The sequence below is a fragment of the Schistocerca nitens genome, chromosome 5 (assembly GCF_023898315.1).
Source record: "Schistocerca nitens isolate TAMUIC-IGC-003100 chromosome 5, iqSchNite1.1, whole genome shotgun sequence".
Classification (NCBI taxonomy): domain Eukaryota; kingdom Metazoa; phylum Arthropoda; class Insecta; order Orthoptera; family Acrididae; genus Schistocerca; species Schistocerca nitens.
In genome coordinates, this window is record NC_064618.1 from 181,692,528 (window position 1) to 181,714,646 (window position 22,119).

At 40.8% G+C, this 22,119-nt stretch overlaps 1 protein-coding gene across 1 annotated transcript in view; it reads right to left on the reverse strand.

Annotated features, from left to right (window-relative positions):
* The window catches only part of LOC126259566 (phospholipase DDHD2), a 210,044-nt gene that overhangs the window by 20,043 nt on the left and 167,882 nt on the right, over window positions 1-22,119 (reverse strand). The window contains exons 11-12 of the mRNA XM_049956471.1: window positions 15,416-15,558; window positions 2,436-2,617 (exon numbers count right to left, since the gene is read on the reverse strand). Coding sequence (XP_049812428.1) covers window positions 2,436-2,617; window positions 15,416-15,558 — 325 coding nt within the window. The remainder of the gene's footprint in view (window positions 1-2,435; window positions 2,618-15,415; window positions 15,559-22,119) is intronic.

The window sequence follows — 22,119 nt, forward strand, 5'->3', positions numbered from 1 at the left end:
CCTCCAAACAAATCTAGGGTACAGCTCTGGGCACCTGCATGGCACCATCCTATGCCAAACTATTCATGGGCCATCTAGAGGAATCCTTCCTAAAAACCCATAATTCTAAACTCCTCACCTGGTTCAGATTCACTGATGACATCTTTGCTATCTGGATTGAAGGTGAGGACACCCTATTCACATTCTTCCAGAATCTCAACAACTTCTCTCTCATTTGTTTCACCTGGTCCTACTCAACCCTACAAGCCACCTTCCTACATGTTGACCTCCACCTCAGACATGGCTTTATCAGTACCTCCGTCCATAGCAAACCTACTAACCACCAGCAATACCTCCACTTCGACACCTGCCACCCATTCCATACCAAGAAGTCCCTTCCGTACAGCCTAACCACCCACGGTCGTCACATCTGCAGTGATGAGCAGTCCCTCTCAAAATATACCGAGGGTCTCACTGAAGCCTTCAATGACTGTAATTATCCTCCTAACCTTGTACAAAAACAAATCTCCCATGCCTATCTTTCCAGTCTCCCACCACCTCCCAAAGTCCAACAGTCCAGCCACGGAGGAGCATTCCTCTCATAATTCAGTACCGTCCAGGACTGGAGTAACTGAATTACTTTCTCCGCTTGGGGTTTCAATTACCTCTCCTCATGCCCTGAAACGAGAAATGTCCAGCCCACTATCCTTCCCACCTCTCCTACAGTTGCATTAAGCCGTCCACCAAACCTACACAATATATTTGTCCACCCTTACACAACCCCTGCTCCCAGTCCCTTACCTCATGTATCATACCCCTGCAATAGACCTAGATGCAAGACCTGTCCCATACATCCTCCTACCACCTACTCCAGTCCAGTCACTAACGTCACCTATCCCATCAAAGGAAGGGCTATCTGTGAAACCAGTCATGTTATTTACAAGCTAAGCTGCAACCACTGTGCTGCATTCTATGTAGGCATGACAACCAGCAAGCTAGCTGTCCACATGAATGGCTACCGACAAACTGTGGCCACCCTGTTGCTTAACACACTGCCAAACATGATATCCCTCATCTCAATGACTGCTTCACAGCCTGTGCCATATGGATCCTTCCCAACAACACCAACTTTTCTTAATTGCGCAGGTGGGATCTTTCCCTTTCCCTGCAGTACATCCTATGTTCCCGTAATCCTCTCGGCCTCAACCTTCGTTAGTCACTGTCCCCACCCATACAGTCACCTGCCTGTTCCCATTCCAGGACTACACAGCCGTCATTTCACCACGATACCCAGTCTTCTAATTTCTTTTTATTTCTCTCCTTTCCGCTACTTAAACGCCCCTCCCCCCCCCTCTCCCCACCTTCTCTCCTGCCCTCCGTCTAAACTGCAGCACTTCACTGTCCACCACCCCCACCATACTATCCCTCCCTCTCCCCTCCCCAGCCTCCTCCTTACCCCCACCCAGTCGCCACTCCCATCATGCACTGGTGCTGCTGCTCGCAGTGTGGTTTCAGATGTCTGAGACTGCAGACATGTGTGCAAGTTGTGTTTGAGTTTGCATTTGCCATTGCGCACACGCGCTCGTGTGTGTGTGTGTGTGTGGGGGGGGGGGGGCTATGTGTGTCTACTGCTGACAAAGGCCTTAATGGCCGAAAGCTATATTTGTGTGAATCTTTTTGTTGTGCCTATCACTACTCAGCATCTCCACTATATGTTGAGTAGTAACTTTCCTGCTTTAATATTGTTACATTCCATCCTGGATTTTTCATTGTTTGACATACTCATGATGAGTATGCTGGGACACACTTCTCTTCCAACATGACAACAGCAGCATTCACGAAGTTGCATTCATGCACTCCTTGTCTGATGACCATCCAAGCACCCTGTCACACTGTCTGCCCACTTAATGACCCAGTTGTGACACCACAGAAAATGTCTGGGGCTATTTGGAACAGCAGGTGAAGAGTAGTAAACAACATACCCGCAATTTGGTACTTCACAGAATCTAATCATCAATGACTCACTTTAGCTGGATATGGTACACCTGAAGATGCTTGTGGATGCTCTTCCTCATCAAACTGAGACTATTATGAAGGCTAGTGGTGGTGTTTTACAGTATTAGTGTGGTGTAAACTGAGGGCGGCTAATTTTTTGTTCAGTGTGCTTAGATGGCCAATACATTCCCATAAACGAATTTTGTCTTCAAATTGACACAAACAACCAGGGAAAAATGAGAAATACCTTTGAATGCTCATGTATTAAGTAAGTAAGTGAGGTGGGTGAAATGTGTCAATTTATTGGGAGATTATGTGGAAAAAACTGTAAGATGTAATATTTTATTTTGTAAAACATGATTAGTGCAAAATTTGTGGACTGGCTTTTATAGGCTCTTTTTGTCAATATAACATGGAATACAACAAAATAATTTAGGACGAAAGATATAAAGAGAGCTTACCAATAGCAAACATGGCTGCCCATAGCAAAAATATATTCATTGATACTCTCAAAAGGTGCCTCCTGCAGTACATAGTCAACTCTTCTCCCACCATTCAGCCGGCCAATGCATAAATTTGCTGCCTCCGCATCAGCTGCCTGTGAAGTTTCAGTCTCCTTTTTCTTCATCTCCTCTTCCAAGACCTATAAAAAGTGTCAGCAAAAATTTCAGCACCAAGTAAACTTAGTGTATAAACGTATTACACAAATATAGTGACTGAAAACACAGTAAATACCTATTTCAGTATGCAGTTTCTTATTATTTAGTGGGGAGTACATACTGCACAGATATTGCAGGACAACTTGAAATATTCTGTTAATGGAGACACAAATCAGCCGGCGATCTTGTAACAGAATTCGGTCAGAAGAGAACTGCATGTTATACATTCGATCACATTTTACCTCTGTTGAGTACATAGTTTTAACTTACTGATTTGATCAGTTGTACCATGCATCCGCAAAGACTCTCCATAGGGGCAAGCCTCGCATGTCTCGCCTTGCGGGGCACATAAGGTTGGCAGCACATTCAAGTCTCACTTGCACAAGTTCCGAGGACCTGCTGTGGTAGGGTGGGAGTGGCGTGTGTGTGCTGTAGTTGTTAGTTGTGTTATTGCCTAGTTCTTGTATAAGATGACTCCTAGTGAGAATGCTTCCTGTTGCAGAGAGAGAGTTTTTAGTGGAAGAGGTTTTCTGTGCACGAACAAATTTTATGGAGCACATGAGACGGCAATTTGGATTGCCTTTTCCTGCTTTGAGGTGTCCACATCATGACTCTGTACGTGATTCAATTTGCAAACTTCAGAGGACAGGTTCTGTTCAAGATGCACCACGAAGTGGTAGGCCCACAATTTTAACAGAACGGAAGCTTGACGACATTTTGGACATCATGTTGTGGAGTCCAACAAAATCAGTCAGGAGATTATAGCAAGAGGCAAACATCTCTCGTATGACAACACAGAAGGCCATAACCGAAGAACTGGGGATGTACCCACACAAAATTAATGCTGTACAACAACTGCATTGTATGGACCATATGAAGTGAAAAGCATGTTGTGAATGGTTTCAGTGATCTGTTAACTGACATGGGAGTTGGTGTTTTAGATAGAAAATCCGCATGCCTTAAAAGGAACACCATTTGCATAAAGAGGAAAGTGCAGTGTGGGTTGCCATAACATGAGCGGGATTTATAGGGCCGATCTTTTCCAGGACTACCATTATTTTCTATGTCTATTGTGCCCATATAATTTATCCATTTATTGCGCTGCTGAAATAAAATGAAATCATTCATTTTTTTCCAACAAGTCAATGCTACTCTGCTCATACAGCACATCAGTCCCTTTGGCTTTTAGGTTAAATCTTTCTGTTGGGGTATGGCTAAAACCATTTGCATGTGTAAATAACTCAATGCCAATACATGAACTGAAGATAGCAATAATTGATTATCTGAATTTGATTACACATAAAACATTGGTAAAGGAGTTGACAAATAAATGTAAATGTGTTGAACTATGGCTTCAAGAAAGAGGAAACATTGCCAGCAACTACTGTCATATTGGTAAGTACAGTGTATTTAGTTGTAATTTATTTAAATATTTTCATTGTTTTAACTGTAATAATCTCCCAAAGTGAGTGCAGCCATTAGTAGTGAATCCCGCCATATAGCTTATACAGTGACATGAATGTGCTGCCAACCTTACATGCCCCGCAAGCCAAGACACACGGAGCTTGCTGCTGCGGAGAGATTTTGGATGCACTGTATTAGTCTGCTGGCTGAAGCTCTTTTGAGTCTGGAAAGGCAATGCACTATCCTGCAACACAAATCTGAAGTAGAACCAACATCCCTCAGCGCTATGCACAACATCTCACCCCCAGTCAATCTGCCCAACTGCATCACAGTATTGTGTATTCAGCTGGCGAAACATGTGTTTGATAATCAACAAGTCACTGCTTCTATTACTTATGAATTGTTTCCTTTACTCCTAAATTAAAAACTATTGTTTGGTATTCACAATACATGGTGACCTTTCGATGGAAGGGCAGACAAGAGTTTTGTTCATTTCTACTCAGTTTGTGAACACAATGGTAGAAGTGTTGAATACATGACATCAGAACTGTGGATCACCTACTGACCTAAAAAACTATCTATGCTACTATATAAAGACAATTCACCATTTAACATTGTTACCAAAAATCTCAAATAGCACCTGACTGATTTACATCAAATTTTTACACAATACTCTAACAAACATTCAGATTGACACAGCCTACATACACTCACGTATAAAGGGGAAACATTGTTGCCAAAAATTTCGAAAAGTTCTTGATCAATTTACTCTAATTATTTTTACATGATGTTCTAACAGTCAGAGCGACATAGGTTATATATTTTTTTAATATATGTACATATATATTTAATACAGAAAGGAAGAATAATGTTAACAAAAATCTCGAAAAGTACTTGACCAATTTATTTAAATTTTTCTATGATACTTAAATGAATATAGTTTCTTAAACAACTACATACAGGCTTTCTGCTAAAACCAACCACAAGGAAGAAAATGCTGTATTGCACTCTGCTACAAAAATGTGCAGTTTTGTTTTCTTTCTCGTAACTTCAGTTTTAACTACAGTATCAGGTCACTTAACCCTTTAGACAAATTGTTTCTCTCACATATAGGCCCTATTGTTTCTTGTTATATATAATTTTAATAAAAAAATGTAAACACAATAATGTGCTGTTTTGTTTTCTTCCTCGCAGTTCCCATAGAAAGATGTATTTATGGCTTATCAGCCTATGAATGGAATACTACTAAGAAATGTGAATTTGCAACAACACTAAACAAGGCTGGCCAGGTGGAAGAGGTTATGGGTATATAGGCAGGGAAGAAGGAAATGGATGTAGAGGGATGAGATGGACAGAAAAGGAGGGTGAGAGGGGAATGGAGTGAGAGGGATGAGATGGAGATGGGTGAAGAGAGGGATGAGATGGAGACGGGTGAAGAGAGCGAGGAGGGGGAGACGGGTGAAGAGAGCGAGGAGGGGGAGACGGGTGAAGAGAGCGAGGAGGGGGAGACGGATGAAGAGAGCGAGGAGGGGGAGACGGATGAAGAGAGCGAGGAGGGGGAGACGGATGAAGAGAGCGAGGAGGGGGAGACGGATGAAGAGAGCGAGGAGGGGGAGACGGATGAAGAGAGCGAGGAGGGGGAGACGGATGAAGAGAGCGAGGAGGGGGAGACGGATGAAGAGAGCGAGGAGGGGGAGACGGATGAAGAGAGCGAGGAGGGGGAGACGGATGAAGAGAGCGAGGAGGGGGAGACGGATGAAGAGAGCGAGGAGGGGGAGACGGATGAAGAGAGCGAGGAGGGGGAGACGGATGAAGAGAGCGAGGAGGGGGAGACGGATGAAGAGAGGGGGGAGGGGGAGATGGATGAAGAGAGGGGGGAGGGGGAGATTGATAGACAAAAGGGGGAGAAGAAGATTAGAATGTATATCCTATTGTCATACATATTTAGCAGTTGTGAAGCATTGTGGATTAACTAGTATTTTCACATAATCAATATGCTAATTAAATATCTGCACAATAAATACTCAGAAAACATGCCTTCCACAGTGGAGACCCAAAGAGGTATAAGGAAGAGAACCCATTAAGACATCCATAGTACAAAAGTGGGAACTAATCAATTGGGAAAAGTCAGTCATGAGGAAGGAATGTTACATTTCTGATCTACTGACAACATATGAGTGCAGATATTGTTCAAATAATTGGATAATGTTTTAACTGCTGTATCATTAGGGTCAACTAGTGAACACTTTTTGTTATAACAGAAGTTCTTTATGTGTGTGGGGAGAAAAAACCATTCATTCAACATGAAAATTTCTTTGTGCAATTATCTACCAGTTCTTTCAATCTTTTCAGATCTTAATATTATGAAGAGCATGTTTTTGGAATACATTTTCTTCACATTTGCAAAAAAAATAAAAAATAATAATTAATTAAAATATGCAAGCTTCACCAAATAATTCCAGTGCAGCTGATTCTTACATCAACTTTTTACATAAATACTACTTCAGTTTGTAGATTGCGTATTCAATTTTATGCTTCATTCAAGTGAAAATGTGCCTCACAATGATGCGCACAGTGAACTTGGTAACAATCCTGCAAATTCAACCCAGCGTCCATCTCCAGTATTGGATATTACATTTGCAACTGTTCAACATCCAACGAAGAACTTTTTCTCTACAGTCAAACAGATTTCAGATAATGAAATATCATGTGGCTCAACAGTGGATAAAACAACGTCTGTCTGGAAAGTGGTGTTACTAAGTCCATGTATACTACTTTATCACAATGGGATAATGCATCAAAATTTATCAAAATATGTAGGCATCTTGGAGAGCCTGGTTGCAACATTCTTTAGGGCACATGTAACAGCAGCATACACATTGCCAATAGTATCAAATCTATGTGCTTTCTGTGGTGCCTTAAGCTGGAGACACAAAAAAGTCTGCCAAAGTCTGGTTATGAGTGTATGGCAGGAGGGAGCGGGGTTAAGTGTTGTCATACCATTCTTGACCAGGTAACCGCTCACCAAGAAGGTACTGTAGTTGAGCGCACTGTTTCAGTAAAGCTTCCAAGAATCGGCAATGTACAGTCTCACACTTGTGACTCTCAGTTTTCTTCTTTTAGGCCTTTGAGCATTTCCATATAAAAGGCAGTACTCTCTCTCTCTCTCTCTCTCTCTCTCTCTCTCTCTCTCTCTCTCTCTCTCTCTCTGTGTGTGTGTGTGTGTGTGTGTGTGTGTGTGTGTGTGTGTCCAGCAGATACAAACATGTGGTGGATGATAGCAGCAGTATTAGATTAGATTTGCTTTCATTCCAATTGATCTGTAGTGAGGAGGTCCTACAGGATGAAGAGCATGTCAGAAAAACAATAATATGTGACAAATATTTACAACTGAAACAAATAAGCTGATGTACCTTCCACAAGTCCCTAGTGGAATGATCATCATTTTTTTAATGAACACTATATGAAAGAAGCATTTTACAAACACTCGTTTACTAGGATCGCATTAATGCATGGAGTAGGAGGAGTTGGCCACCAACAAATCTTTTAGGCTTCTCTTAAACTGAATTTCATTGGTTGTTAAGCTTTTTATGGCTGCTGACAAGTTATTGAAAATGTGTGTTCCCGAATAATGCACACCTTTTTGTACAAGAGTAAGTGACTTTAAATCCTTGTGAAGATTATTCTTATTTCTAGTATTGATTTCATGAATTGAGCTGTTGGTTTGAAAAAGTGATACATTTTTAATGACAAATTTCATTAAGGAATAAATGTATTGGGAAGCAGCAGTTAGTATCTCTAGTTCCGTAAACAGTCTTCTGCAGGATGTTCTTGAGTTCACACCACGTATAACTCTCATTGCACATTTTTGTGCCTGGAAAACTTTAGCTTGTCTTGATGAATTACCCCAAAAAATAAGTCATTACGGAATGAAAGTAAGTATAGTATGCCAGCTTTTTCATTTTTACATCCCCTATCATTTTTACATCCCCTATGTCTGACACAATTCACATTGAAACAGAGATTTGTTAAGACGTTTCAGCAGTTCTGTGGTGTGCTCCTCCCAGTTGAATTTATCATCAAGCTGTAATCCCAAGAATTTAACACTGTCCACTTCTTCTATTGGCCTGTCATCGTATGTTAGGCATATACTCGTGGGACACCCCTTACAAGTTCTGAACTGCATGTAGTGTGTTTTTTCAAAGTTTAGTGACAAAGAATTGGCTAGGAACCAGTGATTAATGCCCACAATTATTTTATTAGCCGATCTTTCTAAGACTACACTTGATTTGCTATTTATTGCAATGTTTTGTATCATCAACAAAACAAACTTGGCACCTGGTAATGTTACTGATGATAGGTCACTGATATACACAAGAAATAGTAAGGGCCCTAAGATCGAACCTTGTGGGACCTCACATGTAATTAGTTCCCAGCTGGATGATGCCTGATCTCTTAATACGTATCTCTTTCCTAATAACATCCTTTGTTTCCTGCCAGAGATATAAGATCTGAACCATTTTGCAGCATTTCCTATTACACCATCATATTCTAATTTACTTAAAAGGATATTGTGATATACACAGTCAAATGCCCTTGACAGATCACAAAAAATACCAGTTGCCTCCAATTTTTCGTCCAATGAATTAAGTACATTTTCACTGTAAGTGTAGATAGCCTTCTCAATATCAGAACCCTTTAGAAATCTGACCCGCAACTGTGGCAGTATGTTATTTGTGATAAGATGGTTATAAAGATGACTGTACATTACCTTTTCTAAAATTTTTGAGAATGCTGGCAAAAGAGAAATTGAATGGAAATTTGATGCTATTTCTTTATCTCCCTTCTTAAACAGTGGCTTAACTTCAGCATATTGCAACCAGTCAGGAAGTATTCCACTGATAAATGACTGGTTACACAGATAGCTTAATATGTTATCTAATTCAGAATGACTGTCTTTAACTAACTTTGTTGATATTTCATCATACCCACTAGATGTTTTTGATTTTAAAGGTTGTATGATGGACATTACTTCTGCTGGGGTAGTGAGGGTCAAATTCATATTACGGAAGTTACTTGAAATGTCTGGTATGAGGTATTCCATAGCAGCATCTACGGAACCTGACAACCCCCATCTTTTCAGGAACAGTTATAAAATGTTTGTTAAAAAGTTCTGCAAGACTATACACGTTTGTCACCAATGTATCATTTACTCTTAAAGCTATTTGTCCCTCTTCATGTCTAACATCAGACCTGTTTCAGATTAACAGACAGTTTTCTTTTTGTTTTACAAGACACCTCTATTCCTTGAGTAATCCATGGCTTCTTTGTAGACTTTGCTCTAACCTCAGTTTTGGGGGAAAACAGTGTTCAAATAAGGTAAGCACTTTATTAGCAAAAGAGTTATATTTTTCATTCATGCCACGAGCACTGTAAACATTAGTCCAGTGAATGTCTCCGAGGAGTGTCCTAAAATAATCAATATTTGGCTTATTGATTACCCTCTTGAGCTCAAATTTGACAGATTTTTTATCCTGTTCAGTATTAACATTTATCAGAAGGAACTGCATGACATGGTCTAGGCCATTGACTATTGGTTTTGTAATATAATTTCGTTCATTGGGCTTTTCTATAAAGATATTATCAAATGCTGTTTGTGAGCAATTGGCTACCCTAATAGGGAACTTTACAGTGGGAATTAAGTTGAATGATAGTGTTACTAACTCAAATAAGTTCTTATTGGGAGAGCCTTTAAGGAAATCTACACTGAAGTCACCAGCAACCACTATTTCTTTGTTTTTGGTTGTTAAATGGGCCAGTACAGCTTCAAGGTGGTTTATGAACAGATTAAAGTTACCTGCAGGTGCTCAGTAGAGCATGACAAAACGCTGCTCAGTCTCGCTCGCTTCTCGCTGAGTACGCGGCTCATTATCGCTCGCAGATGCGCGTGAGGTGGGGATGACTGATGTCACGCTATGAGACTGAGCCGCGACGAGGATTGTCGAATAGAACACGTGCCGGCCCGAGACTGCGAGCTCGCCGAGAGAATCGCATTATCATAACGTAGCGGTAGGCAGTAAACTGTCACGGAACTAAACTCAGCACGAGTGGTTCCGGAACCGGGACCAGTGCGATGACTACCATCACAAAAGATGTTGTGTTTTAAGGTAAGCCCTTCAATTATTACTATATAATTACAGAACAGAGCTTCTGAATTCGAGACGTGATAGTATTTGATTAATTGAATCGCTTCTTTTGTGTAGAATTTTTTACTGAATTAATACGTTTGTGTCCGTAAACGAAAAGAAAAATAGTCTTCGTGAAACATACATGAAGGTATTTATTACGACTGTTTCAGGTGGTTGTTGAAAGAGATACACATCTTCCAGTTGGTTACGTTCAGTGCCAAAATGGAAATTGTGGAGCATTGCCTGCTTACAAAGGAAGCACAACTGGAATGAACAGACATAAATGTAAGGATAATCGACACTTGTCAAGCGTTGCAGCTGCCAGTGGTGATAAAATATCTATTAGGGACAAATGTGTTTCAATGTGTGCAACAGACCTCCGACCATTTAATATGGTAAGTGGTGCAGGATTCATAAACTTAGCTCAAGAACTGATAAATACAGGAGCAAAATATGGACAAATCACCACCCAAGACGTGCTACCTCCCCCAAGGACTGTAGCACGACATATTAAGGAATTGGCTGATCAAGTCAGGAGTGAACTTATTCCAGAAGTGAAAGACGCAATTGGTAAAAACCAGTGTTCAATGACGTGCGATCTGTGGAGAGACAGTTATAGTAAGACCCATTACCGGACTGTCACATCCAGCTATATTGGTGAGTCGACGGACAAATGGAAACTAGAAAACAGTGTACTCTTAACTACGAGGTTTCCTGATGTTGCCAAGACTGGTGAACATATCGTTACGGAAATATATGAACAAATGGCAGAGTTGCAGATAACGTCCTTGGAACTAAGACAGGTTACTTTCGTTACACATCAGGGAGCTAACATCAAGAAAGCACTAGAAGCACACAAACGACTCCCATGTGCCGGCCAGAGTGGCCGTGCGGTTCTAGCCGCTACAGTCTGGAACTGACTGACCGCTACGGTCGCAGGTTCGAATCCTGCCTCAGACATGGATGTGTGTGATGTCCTTAGGTTAGTTAGGTTTAATTAGTTCTAAGTTCTAGGCAACTGATGACCTCAGAAGTTAAGTCGCATAGTGCTCAGAGCCATTTGAGCCATTTTGACTCCCATGTGTGATGCACTGTATTAATACAGCACTGAGGCACACATTCAATGAAGGTTTTTTAATGGATGAGATTCCTGCAGTGTATGACTCCATCCTGACTGAACGTAAACTAGTAGGCTTTATGAAGCGATCTGGCTTAGTTGCGAGATTAGATAAAACCTTACACCATAATGTAGAAACCCCGGAACAATGTGTACATGATGTTAGACTCATTCCATTCACAGAAAGACCAAATAGAGACCGTTTTGCATGATTCAAACAAATCGTTTTTCTTTTGGGTGCTATTGTACGACTGCCGGTACAACAGTCTTTGGTTGGTCAGTTAGTTAGTTAAATGTTCGATAGATCATTTGAATGATTGTTTCATGGAAATGATGTGGAAAGAGCGTCTTTTTTCTCTGGCTACCACCTTTTCAATAGACATTCTTCAATGGAACAGAAGGAGTTGTCCATGATAAGTGGTTTTTAAGTTCGATTTAAACTCACTTTGCTACCTGCCAGACATTTTAATTTTTAAGTTCGATTTGAACTTACTTTGCTACCTGCCAGTCATTTTATGTTATTGGGCAAGTAATCAGAGATATTTGTTGCTGCATATTGAACTCCTTTCTGAGCCGCCGGCCGGAGTGGCCATGCGGTTCTAGACGCTTCAGTCTGGAACCGAGTGACCACTATGGTTGCAGGTTCGAATCCTACCTCGGGAATGGATGTGTGTGATGTCCTTAGGTTAGTTAGGTTTAAGTACTTCTAAGTTCTAGGGAACTGATGACCTCAGAAGTTAAGTCCCATACTGCTCAGAGCCATTTGAACCATTTACAAAATGCACACACACAAAATTCAATATTAAAATCTATGGTAGGCAGGAAAGTGGTTGGCTAGTTTTCCTTGCTACTGCAAGAAATGACTTCATGTTGATGCTTAGCTTGGATCCAACGATAAGCGCATCTTCATGTAGAAAATAATTTACAGTCGTTATCTTTTGCTTTATCATAAGGTTTCACGATTTCCCTTGTCACCGTTACATGACAGTTTCTGAGTAAACTGAATGCCACCACTAATAGCACTTTTAGAGGAATCTTTGGCAGCTTTACTTTTATAATTATGTGGACTGGATTTGTTCGAATGTCTCAGTTTTGATTTGTTCGACAGAAATGTGTCTTAAATCTCCCAAAATGCATTCATACATACCAGCCCAACTGTGACATGTTACGTCACACATGCATGTTCCTTACTAGTATACTTGTAACTCGGATAGTCGCACAGAGTACGATCCGCATTCGGAATGGCCCCATGGGACCGGCGGCGCTGCAGGTGGCCAGCCGAGAGTGTCGGGTCACCTCGTTATTGAGACCGCGCTCTTGGAACACGATAATCTCGAAGGCAGCATTCTCGCTGCTCAGTCTCGCTTACGAGAACAAGTGGGAATACGGCGACAGTTGACGGCCTCTAATGCTCAGTACACTCTTAATATTATGAAGGATTTTTTGTGAAAGTCTACTTCTTTTGTACATGCTTCCATATGCTGTTCTAGGCAAAATTTATGAATGTCTATGTTCTTAAATTTATGACAGTTCCTGATATATGTGTCAACTTCTCCTTTCTCCATATCTGCTCTACAAAAGTGAGATGCTAACCTAAATCCTGTAACACTTAAAAGTTCTATACCGGTGGTCACATGATGTTCAGAGAGGCAGATTATGTCAGCTGGGTTTGAGGACTCTAATTCATTTATGCAGATAATTAATTCATTAATTTTATTTCTCAGTCCTCAAAGATAGCTGACATTTCACACTGACTGAGTTACAATTGGATGGATTTGAAATTTCTGCTGATTGTTAAAAATTCTTAAGCAGCAGCTGTTTATGCTGATGTCCAAAATCATGTTTTTTGGTTTGTTTCTCAAACTGAAGGTTTGTCTCAATCCTAACCTCTCTTAAGACTTGGTTTCTTTCTGTCCTCCCTACCCTAAAAAAGGGTCTTTTCTGAACCCTATAACCACTGGTAGTTTATCACTCGTGACAGTGTCTCCCCCATTTAACTTTCCCGCTATTTTCCCAGCCAGTTTACCCTTCCCTTTCCTGTTGAGGTGAAGGCCATGCCTAGTATAATCCCACCTATTGAGAGAGTCAACAGGAACCACACCAATGTGTGAACCTGCACCTGACATAGCAGGCCGTTCCAACTCCAAATTAACTCTCTTGACAAAAGAGGTTCAAATGAGGTCGGTCATGATGCCCAAGAACAGATACAAACTCAACACTAGTATGCTTCGATACTGATGCAATCTTTGCCAGGTCACACACACTACTGTACCCAGGATCTCTGTCAATACTATTACCTGGCCCACCCACTATAATCACAGTGTCTTCCTTAGTGAAATCTCTGCAAAATGATCCTAAATCCTATGTCATCTGCTCTAGACCAGCATTAAATTTAAAAAAATTGGTGACCTGGTATTCTGATCCTAAGTTCATCCTGCAAAAGTTGGTCAACACCTCTTCCAAGGGAACTACCTAACAACACTTTCTTACTCTTTACTGATTTCCCTACATTCTTAGTTTTCAATTTGCTGCTGAAAGTTTCTTGTAACCTATCAACACCTGCAACTGCTTGAGGCTCACCAGCTTCTAACTGAAGCAACAGGTCAAATCTATTTTCCACATTCACCACAAAGCTGTCAGGCAACTGGAAATAACAATGAGTATTTTCTTCACTTTAGATCTGCTCGTTGTTGCCTTTTTAGGCATGGGAACTGTGCCAAAGGACACACAGAACTGTGCCTCTGAGTCACAGTAATATTTCAAAACCATGAATCATCTGCTGTTATCAACATCGGTCAAAAATGTACTGTATTTTCTATCCAATTCCCCAAGTTTTTCACAAATGAGCACAGAGAAGGTGATTCTGGAACGAATTTTGTGCACACTTTCTTTGTCTGCAATTGTTCAGTCACGATTTAGTGGACAATGGTTTTGGGTATATTCAGAATCTGAGGTATCAGACAAACACTCATTCTAAAGTCTGTTTTTGAAACGTCACACACAAGAGTCACACTGTCATAACCTTTTGGCGTTGAAGAGCATTCACACACTGAGTTTCATCATCAGTATCACACCAGCCATCATGTTCCCAAACAATGACTGAATTTTTACAAATGACAATGCGCCACATCACTGGCCCACAACTGTTTGCGATTGGTTTAACGAACATTCTGGACAATTCGAGTGAAGACAACTGGACATTGATCCTATCAAACATTTATGAGATAATCAAAATGACAGTTTGTGCACAAAATTCTGGACCAGTAACATTTTTGCAATTATCGACAGGTACAGAGGCAGCATGGCTCAATGTTTCTGCAAGGGACTTCCAACGACTTGTTGGGTCCAGGCCACATCAAGTTGCTGCACTACACTGGGCAAAAGGAGGTCCAATACAATATTAAGAGGTATCCCATGACTTTTGTCACCTCTGTGTACTGAACAGTGAACAATTGGAGTACAATTGCAGGCAGGTTATAAACCTAAAAAGGCAGTCATACAAGAAAGATAACTGTTGGAAACTTCCTGGTACATTTAAACTGTGTAGCGGACCATGATTCAAACTCATAATCCTGACACATGTAGATAGTGCTCATAACTATTAAGCTAGCAACTCATAGCTCACAGTTAAGATGAAAGAACAGACTTAGGTATGGATAACTCATTAGAAGAGTGCTGGCTGTGAAGGCGAGATTCCTAGTTTGAGATCCAGTCCAGTACACAGTTTTTATCTGCCGACAGGTTTCATAACAGTGCATGCACTGCTGCTAAGTGATGGATTTGTTCTGAATCATACCATTTTTGATGCAACAAAAAGAGTGAAATAAAGGGAGAAACGGAAGAAATATGAAAACATATGTATAAAACAGTATGCCGGTGTTTCAAAAATGAGAAACATAGGGAAACAAGATTAGCAACGTTGAAAGATTGATTCAAGGAAGCTAAAGACAATCAAGAACAACAGAAAGTTATCATTGCCCTGTATAATAAAACAAGATATTATCATTTTATTGAGAAACACTATATCTAACAAATAATTTTCCTACCACTACAAAAAAAAAACTGAAAATTACTTTATTCATCTCCTGCTCCAAGGCTTTGTCATCATTTTTGTGAAACATTGCCAGTTGGTAGACAGTATTCCATGTACTGCGAACAGAGTCTAGCAACATTTGTTTTAAGTCGGCTCCCATGCGGCTCACAGTCTCCTTCAGCTCTAAAGAAAATAAGCACATATAAATGTTAGTTACAATATACTCACTCTCTCACTCACACACACACACACACACACACACACACACACACACACACACACACACACACACACAAAATGAAGTGAATTAGAGGAAAATAGAAAATTGCGCTTTCATTTTGTAAAAACGTTTTGCAAAAAGAATGTATCCTGAATTTATGGAAAGTTAATGTACTGGTAACACATGCCAATTATGAAAAAATCTTTTGTAACAGAAATGGTTTCTCTTGGTGTTTTCAGTGTGTTGAATCATAACACAGTATATGTAATCGGTATTTCGTTATGAACCTTTATGCTGTTTACAAGAATATATATAATTTGGTCTTTGGTTCGAATTATAGTTCGCTCCTTTCTGTCTGACGGACAGAAGATCGTTAGCATCAGGCGCGTCTGTACGGAGGTGTCCGTGGACTGCTGCGTCAGCTATGGGCCGCTTAGTGTGACGTCACTAACACTGCTGCATGGCCTTGTTATCCCGGGTGTGTCGACCAAGCCAAGTAAACTCAAGCAGAGCTATGCATAAGGGTCCCAGACCAAGGCAACCACCCCAGGTATTATCAAAAGCTGCATTTTACCTGTGAGGTGCAATCAGCGCAGCAAAGGAAAGAGAATTGTGGGAAAGAATTTTCCCAGAACAAAGCATCGACAGAATGTAGAGGACAAACAGTAGTTGATAGGCAAGATTCCAGCCACATAGGCAACAAGTGGTTAAAACAAAAACTTTGATAGGACTGCAAGAAGAATTTTTTGTGAAAGTATGACTAACAAGAGTTAACGGGACAAACTGTAATTCCTAGACAAGAAATCTGACAAGGTGTATTCATCCCAGATGCAATAGTCACAGCGGTTGGTGGAACATGTATTACCAGCATGATAAATACTCATGAGGAAGAATTGCAAATACCGACACCCAAGGTACTTGCACAGCCTGTGCTTCCACCAGACATATGTAAAATCATTTATGTAAGAAGAGAACCAAATGCTGTAGTTAAATCTAGAAAGAGCCTTTTGCTAGATAACTTGTGAGTAGACCATTTGAGCAAAGAAGAGAAACAATCTATTGAAGAATTGTGCATCACCTATAACAACATGTTCCAGTTACCAGGTGATCGACTGACTCACACGATGATAGTGGAGCATCAGATACCATTAATACCGAGACAGAAGATACAATCATCAGTCAACGACCATACACGATCCCACATGCCCAGCACAATGCACCAAAGAAAGATGTCGACAGTATGCTACCTGATAGAATAATATCGGCCAACAAGAGAGCTTGGAGCTTTCCTTTAACAATGCTGCCAAAAAATCAGATGCTAGTGGACAACGTAAGCGAAGAATGGTAGCAGATTATAGAAAGTTAAATGAGATATCTCTCTCTATAGTGTACCCTCTCTTCCCCACATAGATGAAATACTAGACAGCTTAGGTAAAGCAAAATACTTTTCGAAGTTGGACCTAGATAAGGGATACTACAAGTACTGACAGATGACAAAATCAGGTGAAAACGGCATTCAGCATTCCCATGGGGCATTCTGAATACAATAACATGGCCATGGAGTTAATGGCAGCTCCATCCACATTCGAAAGATCGACAGTGTTGACTGGAATACAGGGTAACCTAGTTTTTACATATTTAGACAATGTCACTGTTTTGGGAGCTTTACTCAAGGAGCATAATACCTGACTCAAAGCAGTGTTAGAACATTAAGACAAAACAATGTAATGAAGGACAAGGGTGAGTTTTTGAGAAAGGAAGTCACCTCTTTGGATCATGTGTTGACAGCTAAGGGACTTCAGCCACATATGTCCGAAGTTGAAGCCATCAGGTGATATCATCAACCGCATACAATGACACAAGTAAAAGTGTGTTTAGGCCTCATCGGATACTACATGTGATTTTTGAGCAACTTCAGTAAGGTTGGCAAACCAGAGTTGTCACGAGTTTCCCCAAGTGAAATTCTCTGGTATTTCCCTGATTTCCTGACAAGTTTTAGCATTTTTCCCTGACAAATTTTGAGATTTCAAGAGTGAGTAGAGACACAAGCTGACAAGAAAATGTAGGGACTTCTGTATTTCTAAATGTGTGAGCAACAACCTTAAGAACTAACATCAACATCTTTTGTAATGAACTGTTTATAGATTGAGAAAGTAAGCCAAATGGTATGTGTGTTTCATGAAGACCGCTGATGTTTTATTTCAACAAAAATACACATTTCCTTGGAGTCGCAAGACAGATTTAAAATACCTTTACTGATTTCAGAAAACCTCAGAAAAAAGTAGACTTCTTGAAAGAAGTGTATAAGGCAGGGAAGAGTTGTGTAAACCAACACTATAGGTGACCACCAATAGAATATTGGTTCTACTATGTTCATTTTGTCAGTTATTACCCACTGTGTTATGCCCATTATTTTAGAGGTATTGTGTAATCACCTGCTTAGCTGAGTGGTAATGCGTTTGACTAACATGCAGCGGGCCTGGGTTCGATCCCCGGCCAGATTGGGGATTTTCTCAACTCGTGGACTGGATGTTGTGTTATCCTCATCATCATTTCATGATCACTGACACACAAGAAGGCCAATGTGGCATCACCTGAACGAAGAATTGCAACCCGGCAGTCAAACTTCCCTGGATGGGGCCTCATGGCCATCCATGCCACACAATCATTTCATTTTACAGGTACTGTGTGCTTTTTCTTTCAGCAAATATATGAGTACATAGTGCACAAACTGCCAGCGACTGCCACAATTTTCTTCTTTTTATTGTCCATACTTTCTAATATATGAACTACTTTCAAAGTGCCAAAATGTGCTAGAATAATAAAATGTCTATGAAACGCAACACTGTACAATGTACTTGTGGCGAGACAGTTGCAATTCCTGAAATCCATTGACTGTGGGCTCTGGCCTGCTGAGGAGCACCGCATTCCTGGGTCCATGATGAAAATCTGCCGCATTACGCCACACACAAACAGACCCGGCCTGCAGGCAGATTGGTGAGACTAGATCCTACAGGCAGGACCTGCACATTACTGGGAAATGATGGGCTTCAGATCAGCAGGCCTCTTCCATTAGACACACCTGCTGAAATGGCCCGTCATTGAAGTACACTCATGTGGCCAGCTGTTCATGAGTCACAAACACCATGCTGATGAAATGAGACTGCAGTGACCAATCCAAGCAACAGATAACTTGAGCAAATACTCTGAGAATCAATACTAATGATCACTGATCTGCTGACAGGCATGTAGAGAAGACAATCACACTCTTACAACTAAATTTTCGGCCATAGCCTTTGTCAGAAAACGAGAGCACACACACTTTCACATAATAACTCTGACAACTCATGCATACACGACCGCTGTCTCCAGTCACTGTGTCATTAATCTCTCAGAATCAGATCCACACAAACCACTCCTCACATCTCCCTGCCTCTCATCAGCAGCTGCTAGGCTAGCAGCAAGAAGTGGTGGCAGCACTGACTGCAAGCAGAGGGGAATGGCACGAAGGAGAGAAGCAATAAGAATGAGGGAGTTGGGAAGCAGTGCACATACTCAGCTGCACCCAGCAAGCGACGACGCACGACATCTCAGTAAACAAACCACTTCATCTACTGGGACAAAAAAAACGAGATTTTTCCATTGTTTTTTCCTTTTCAAATTTCCCTTATTCCAGAACTTGAGACAACCCTGCAAATCCTTGTATGAATTACTGAAAAAGGGAGTTCCTTACAAGTGGGAGCTCAAAAGGAAGAAGCCTTCCAACAACTAAAAGAGAAAGTTATCAGCCTGCCAATACTACAATATCCCAACTTTGAACAACAGTGCATAGTGACCATGGATGGTGGCCAGTATGCCATTGGTTTGAATGGTGGCCAAGGAAATGCTGGTGGCCTTTATCTCCCACTTTCAACAGAACAGAACAAAATTACAGCACAGTGGAGCAGGAAATACCTGTCATAATGTGGGCGTGAAGTACTTCAGAGCTTACCTGTACAGCAGACACTTAAAGATACTGGCAGATCACAAGCCACTCACATGGTTATGCAATATTTCGGATTTGTCTTCTCGTCCAATGAAATTAAAATTAGAGGAATATGAGTAGCAGATTTTATACAAGGAAGGCAAACAGAATCAGGCAGAAGATGCATTATCACGCTTATGAAGGCATGTGAGGTAACGTCATCCAACAACTAGCGCAACAGGAACCGCAGTGTGTGCTGAAGATTACGGAGTAGACACAAGCAGTAACCAAGGGTGCTCGAGATGAACCACAGATAACACTAAGGGACAACAAGGACCTCCTAATGCCAGAAGAGCCATTGGGAAGTCCATCGAAGGAAATGGACAATGTCAAATTAAACAACAAAGAGAAGTTAGCAATTCTGAAGCCACAGCATTCCTCCGATTGGAGGACATCAGGGTGTGGGTAGAACATATGGGAGAGTAAAACAATTTTGTAGCTGGCTGAAGATGAAGACAGACAGAGAAGTTTATCTGTGTGAAAGTTGTCAGAAAAATAAGATTACCTGAACTAAAACCGGGCAACACACACCCCAGAGAGCTAACATAACACAGAGCTCACACACACCCCAGAATTTATATTCGAGAGTATAATGTCAGTCTCTTATCACAAATCCACTCAGGTAACAAATACATTTTGACTTTGCAAGATTCGCTGACGAAATTTGCAGTGGCAGAACCGCTAGACAGGCATGAAATGGATAACACTGTACGGAAGTTGGTAGAGAACATTATACTGAAATTTGGTTTATTTATGTCACTGCTAAGCGATGGGAGTAGTAAATTTGTGTGTGTGTGTGTGTGTGTGTGTGTGTGTGTGTGTGTAAGATGAAACATGTGCAGACTATTAAGGACTGAGAAGTTACAGACTATTGAGGATTGAGAAGCTGGAAACTGCCAGTTACCATCCTTTTTTTTAAAAAAAAAAAAGGCGCACTGGAGCAAACTTGCAGAATGTTAAAGGAAATGCTGCACCGTAACGTAAATTGAGAACAAACAGATTGGGACAGGTGGGTGCTTTTTGCAATCTTCATAAACACAACAACCCCCAATAGCACAAGAAGGTATACACAGTTCAGGTTATTCTTTGGCAAAAAATGCAACCTGCTGGGACTTCTGCAAAGAAAGCCTGAAACGGTTATTTATAACTAACATGGTTATGACACAGAGATACACCAGATGATGAAACTGTTACATCAAGAGACCAGTGTGAACATGCAGGAGAGCAAGGAAAGGAATAAAATTCACTATAAAAGAATGATGAGAGCATAAGAAGGGGCAGACAGAAGTAATTAGATAGTCAGTGGAAAGGACCCTGCCACACAGTCGAAGTGGATAGACCCAGTGTAGTAATTAGGATAAAAGGAGAGAAATGTACCAAGGTACATGCAAACAGTCTGAAAAAATTCTCTTAATTGCAGATGGCAAGAGTACGGGATTGCTAATCAGCAGTACTATGGTAACCAGCACAACCAGACAGACAGACATACATACATACATACACAACAAGAGACATACAATGATTCCAATCTGCACCAGGGATTTATCACGAAAATCAAGGAATGGTTAGTCTGTATAGTATTACTTGCTGTATTATAATTTACTTTAATGTGAAGGAATTGCAAGGTAACACTGACAAAACCCACTAACCCAAGAATCAAGCTGTGTTGCACTGCATAGTGAGATTGGATTCATTAAGTTGGTCACAGTTGACAGCAAGCATGCACAGCAAGACATAACATGGCATGCAGAAAAGATATGTTGGGCTAAAGAACGGATAGGGCAGTTAGCTAGGCATGAATCCATTGGACCAAAACGAGGAATTTTGAATTTTAAGGTCCGAGTAAAATTCTGTTTGACACACTAGATGAGGATGATGTGTCATTTTTCAAAACTAAGATCGATGTTCTGGAGGAGGAACAATGAGAATTATTAAGGCTATAGAGGGAACAAGGGATGATAGTGAAGGCCTCGCTAATGAATTTCAATCAGACGATTAATGCTGTTATGAAGAATGGAAAGATAATCGCTGACAGTACCTGGAAGTTAAGTAGACATGTCAAAGAGTATGAAAATAGTACGATCAATAAGCTACATTAAGCACAGATTCTGGTAAGGGTAACAGAACAGCTGGTGCAGTTGACAGCAATTTTCAATGATATAAACAGAAAGTATGATTTGCTAATCATGGGCACAGTGAATACACAGGAAGGCTTGTTGGTGCCTCACTTAATAAACCCAGTACAGGTGACATGATACTTGCAGTTGTTCAACAATTGTTTGATTGTGGTTGTTTAAAGATGATACGAAGGACAAAAGGTTTCCAATTGAATTCACCAAGAACAAGGGATACCAACCACACTGTATTATAGATTTAGATGTCTTCTTTGCCAGTATTATTTTAAGTTATGTTTTGAATGTACCACTAGTGGACAGCAATGAAAGTACTATAGGGGTCATTCCATGTCATGGGGACCAGGGGTCCCCACTCTACCATCTCC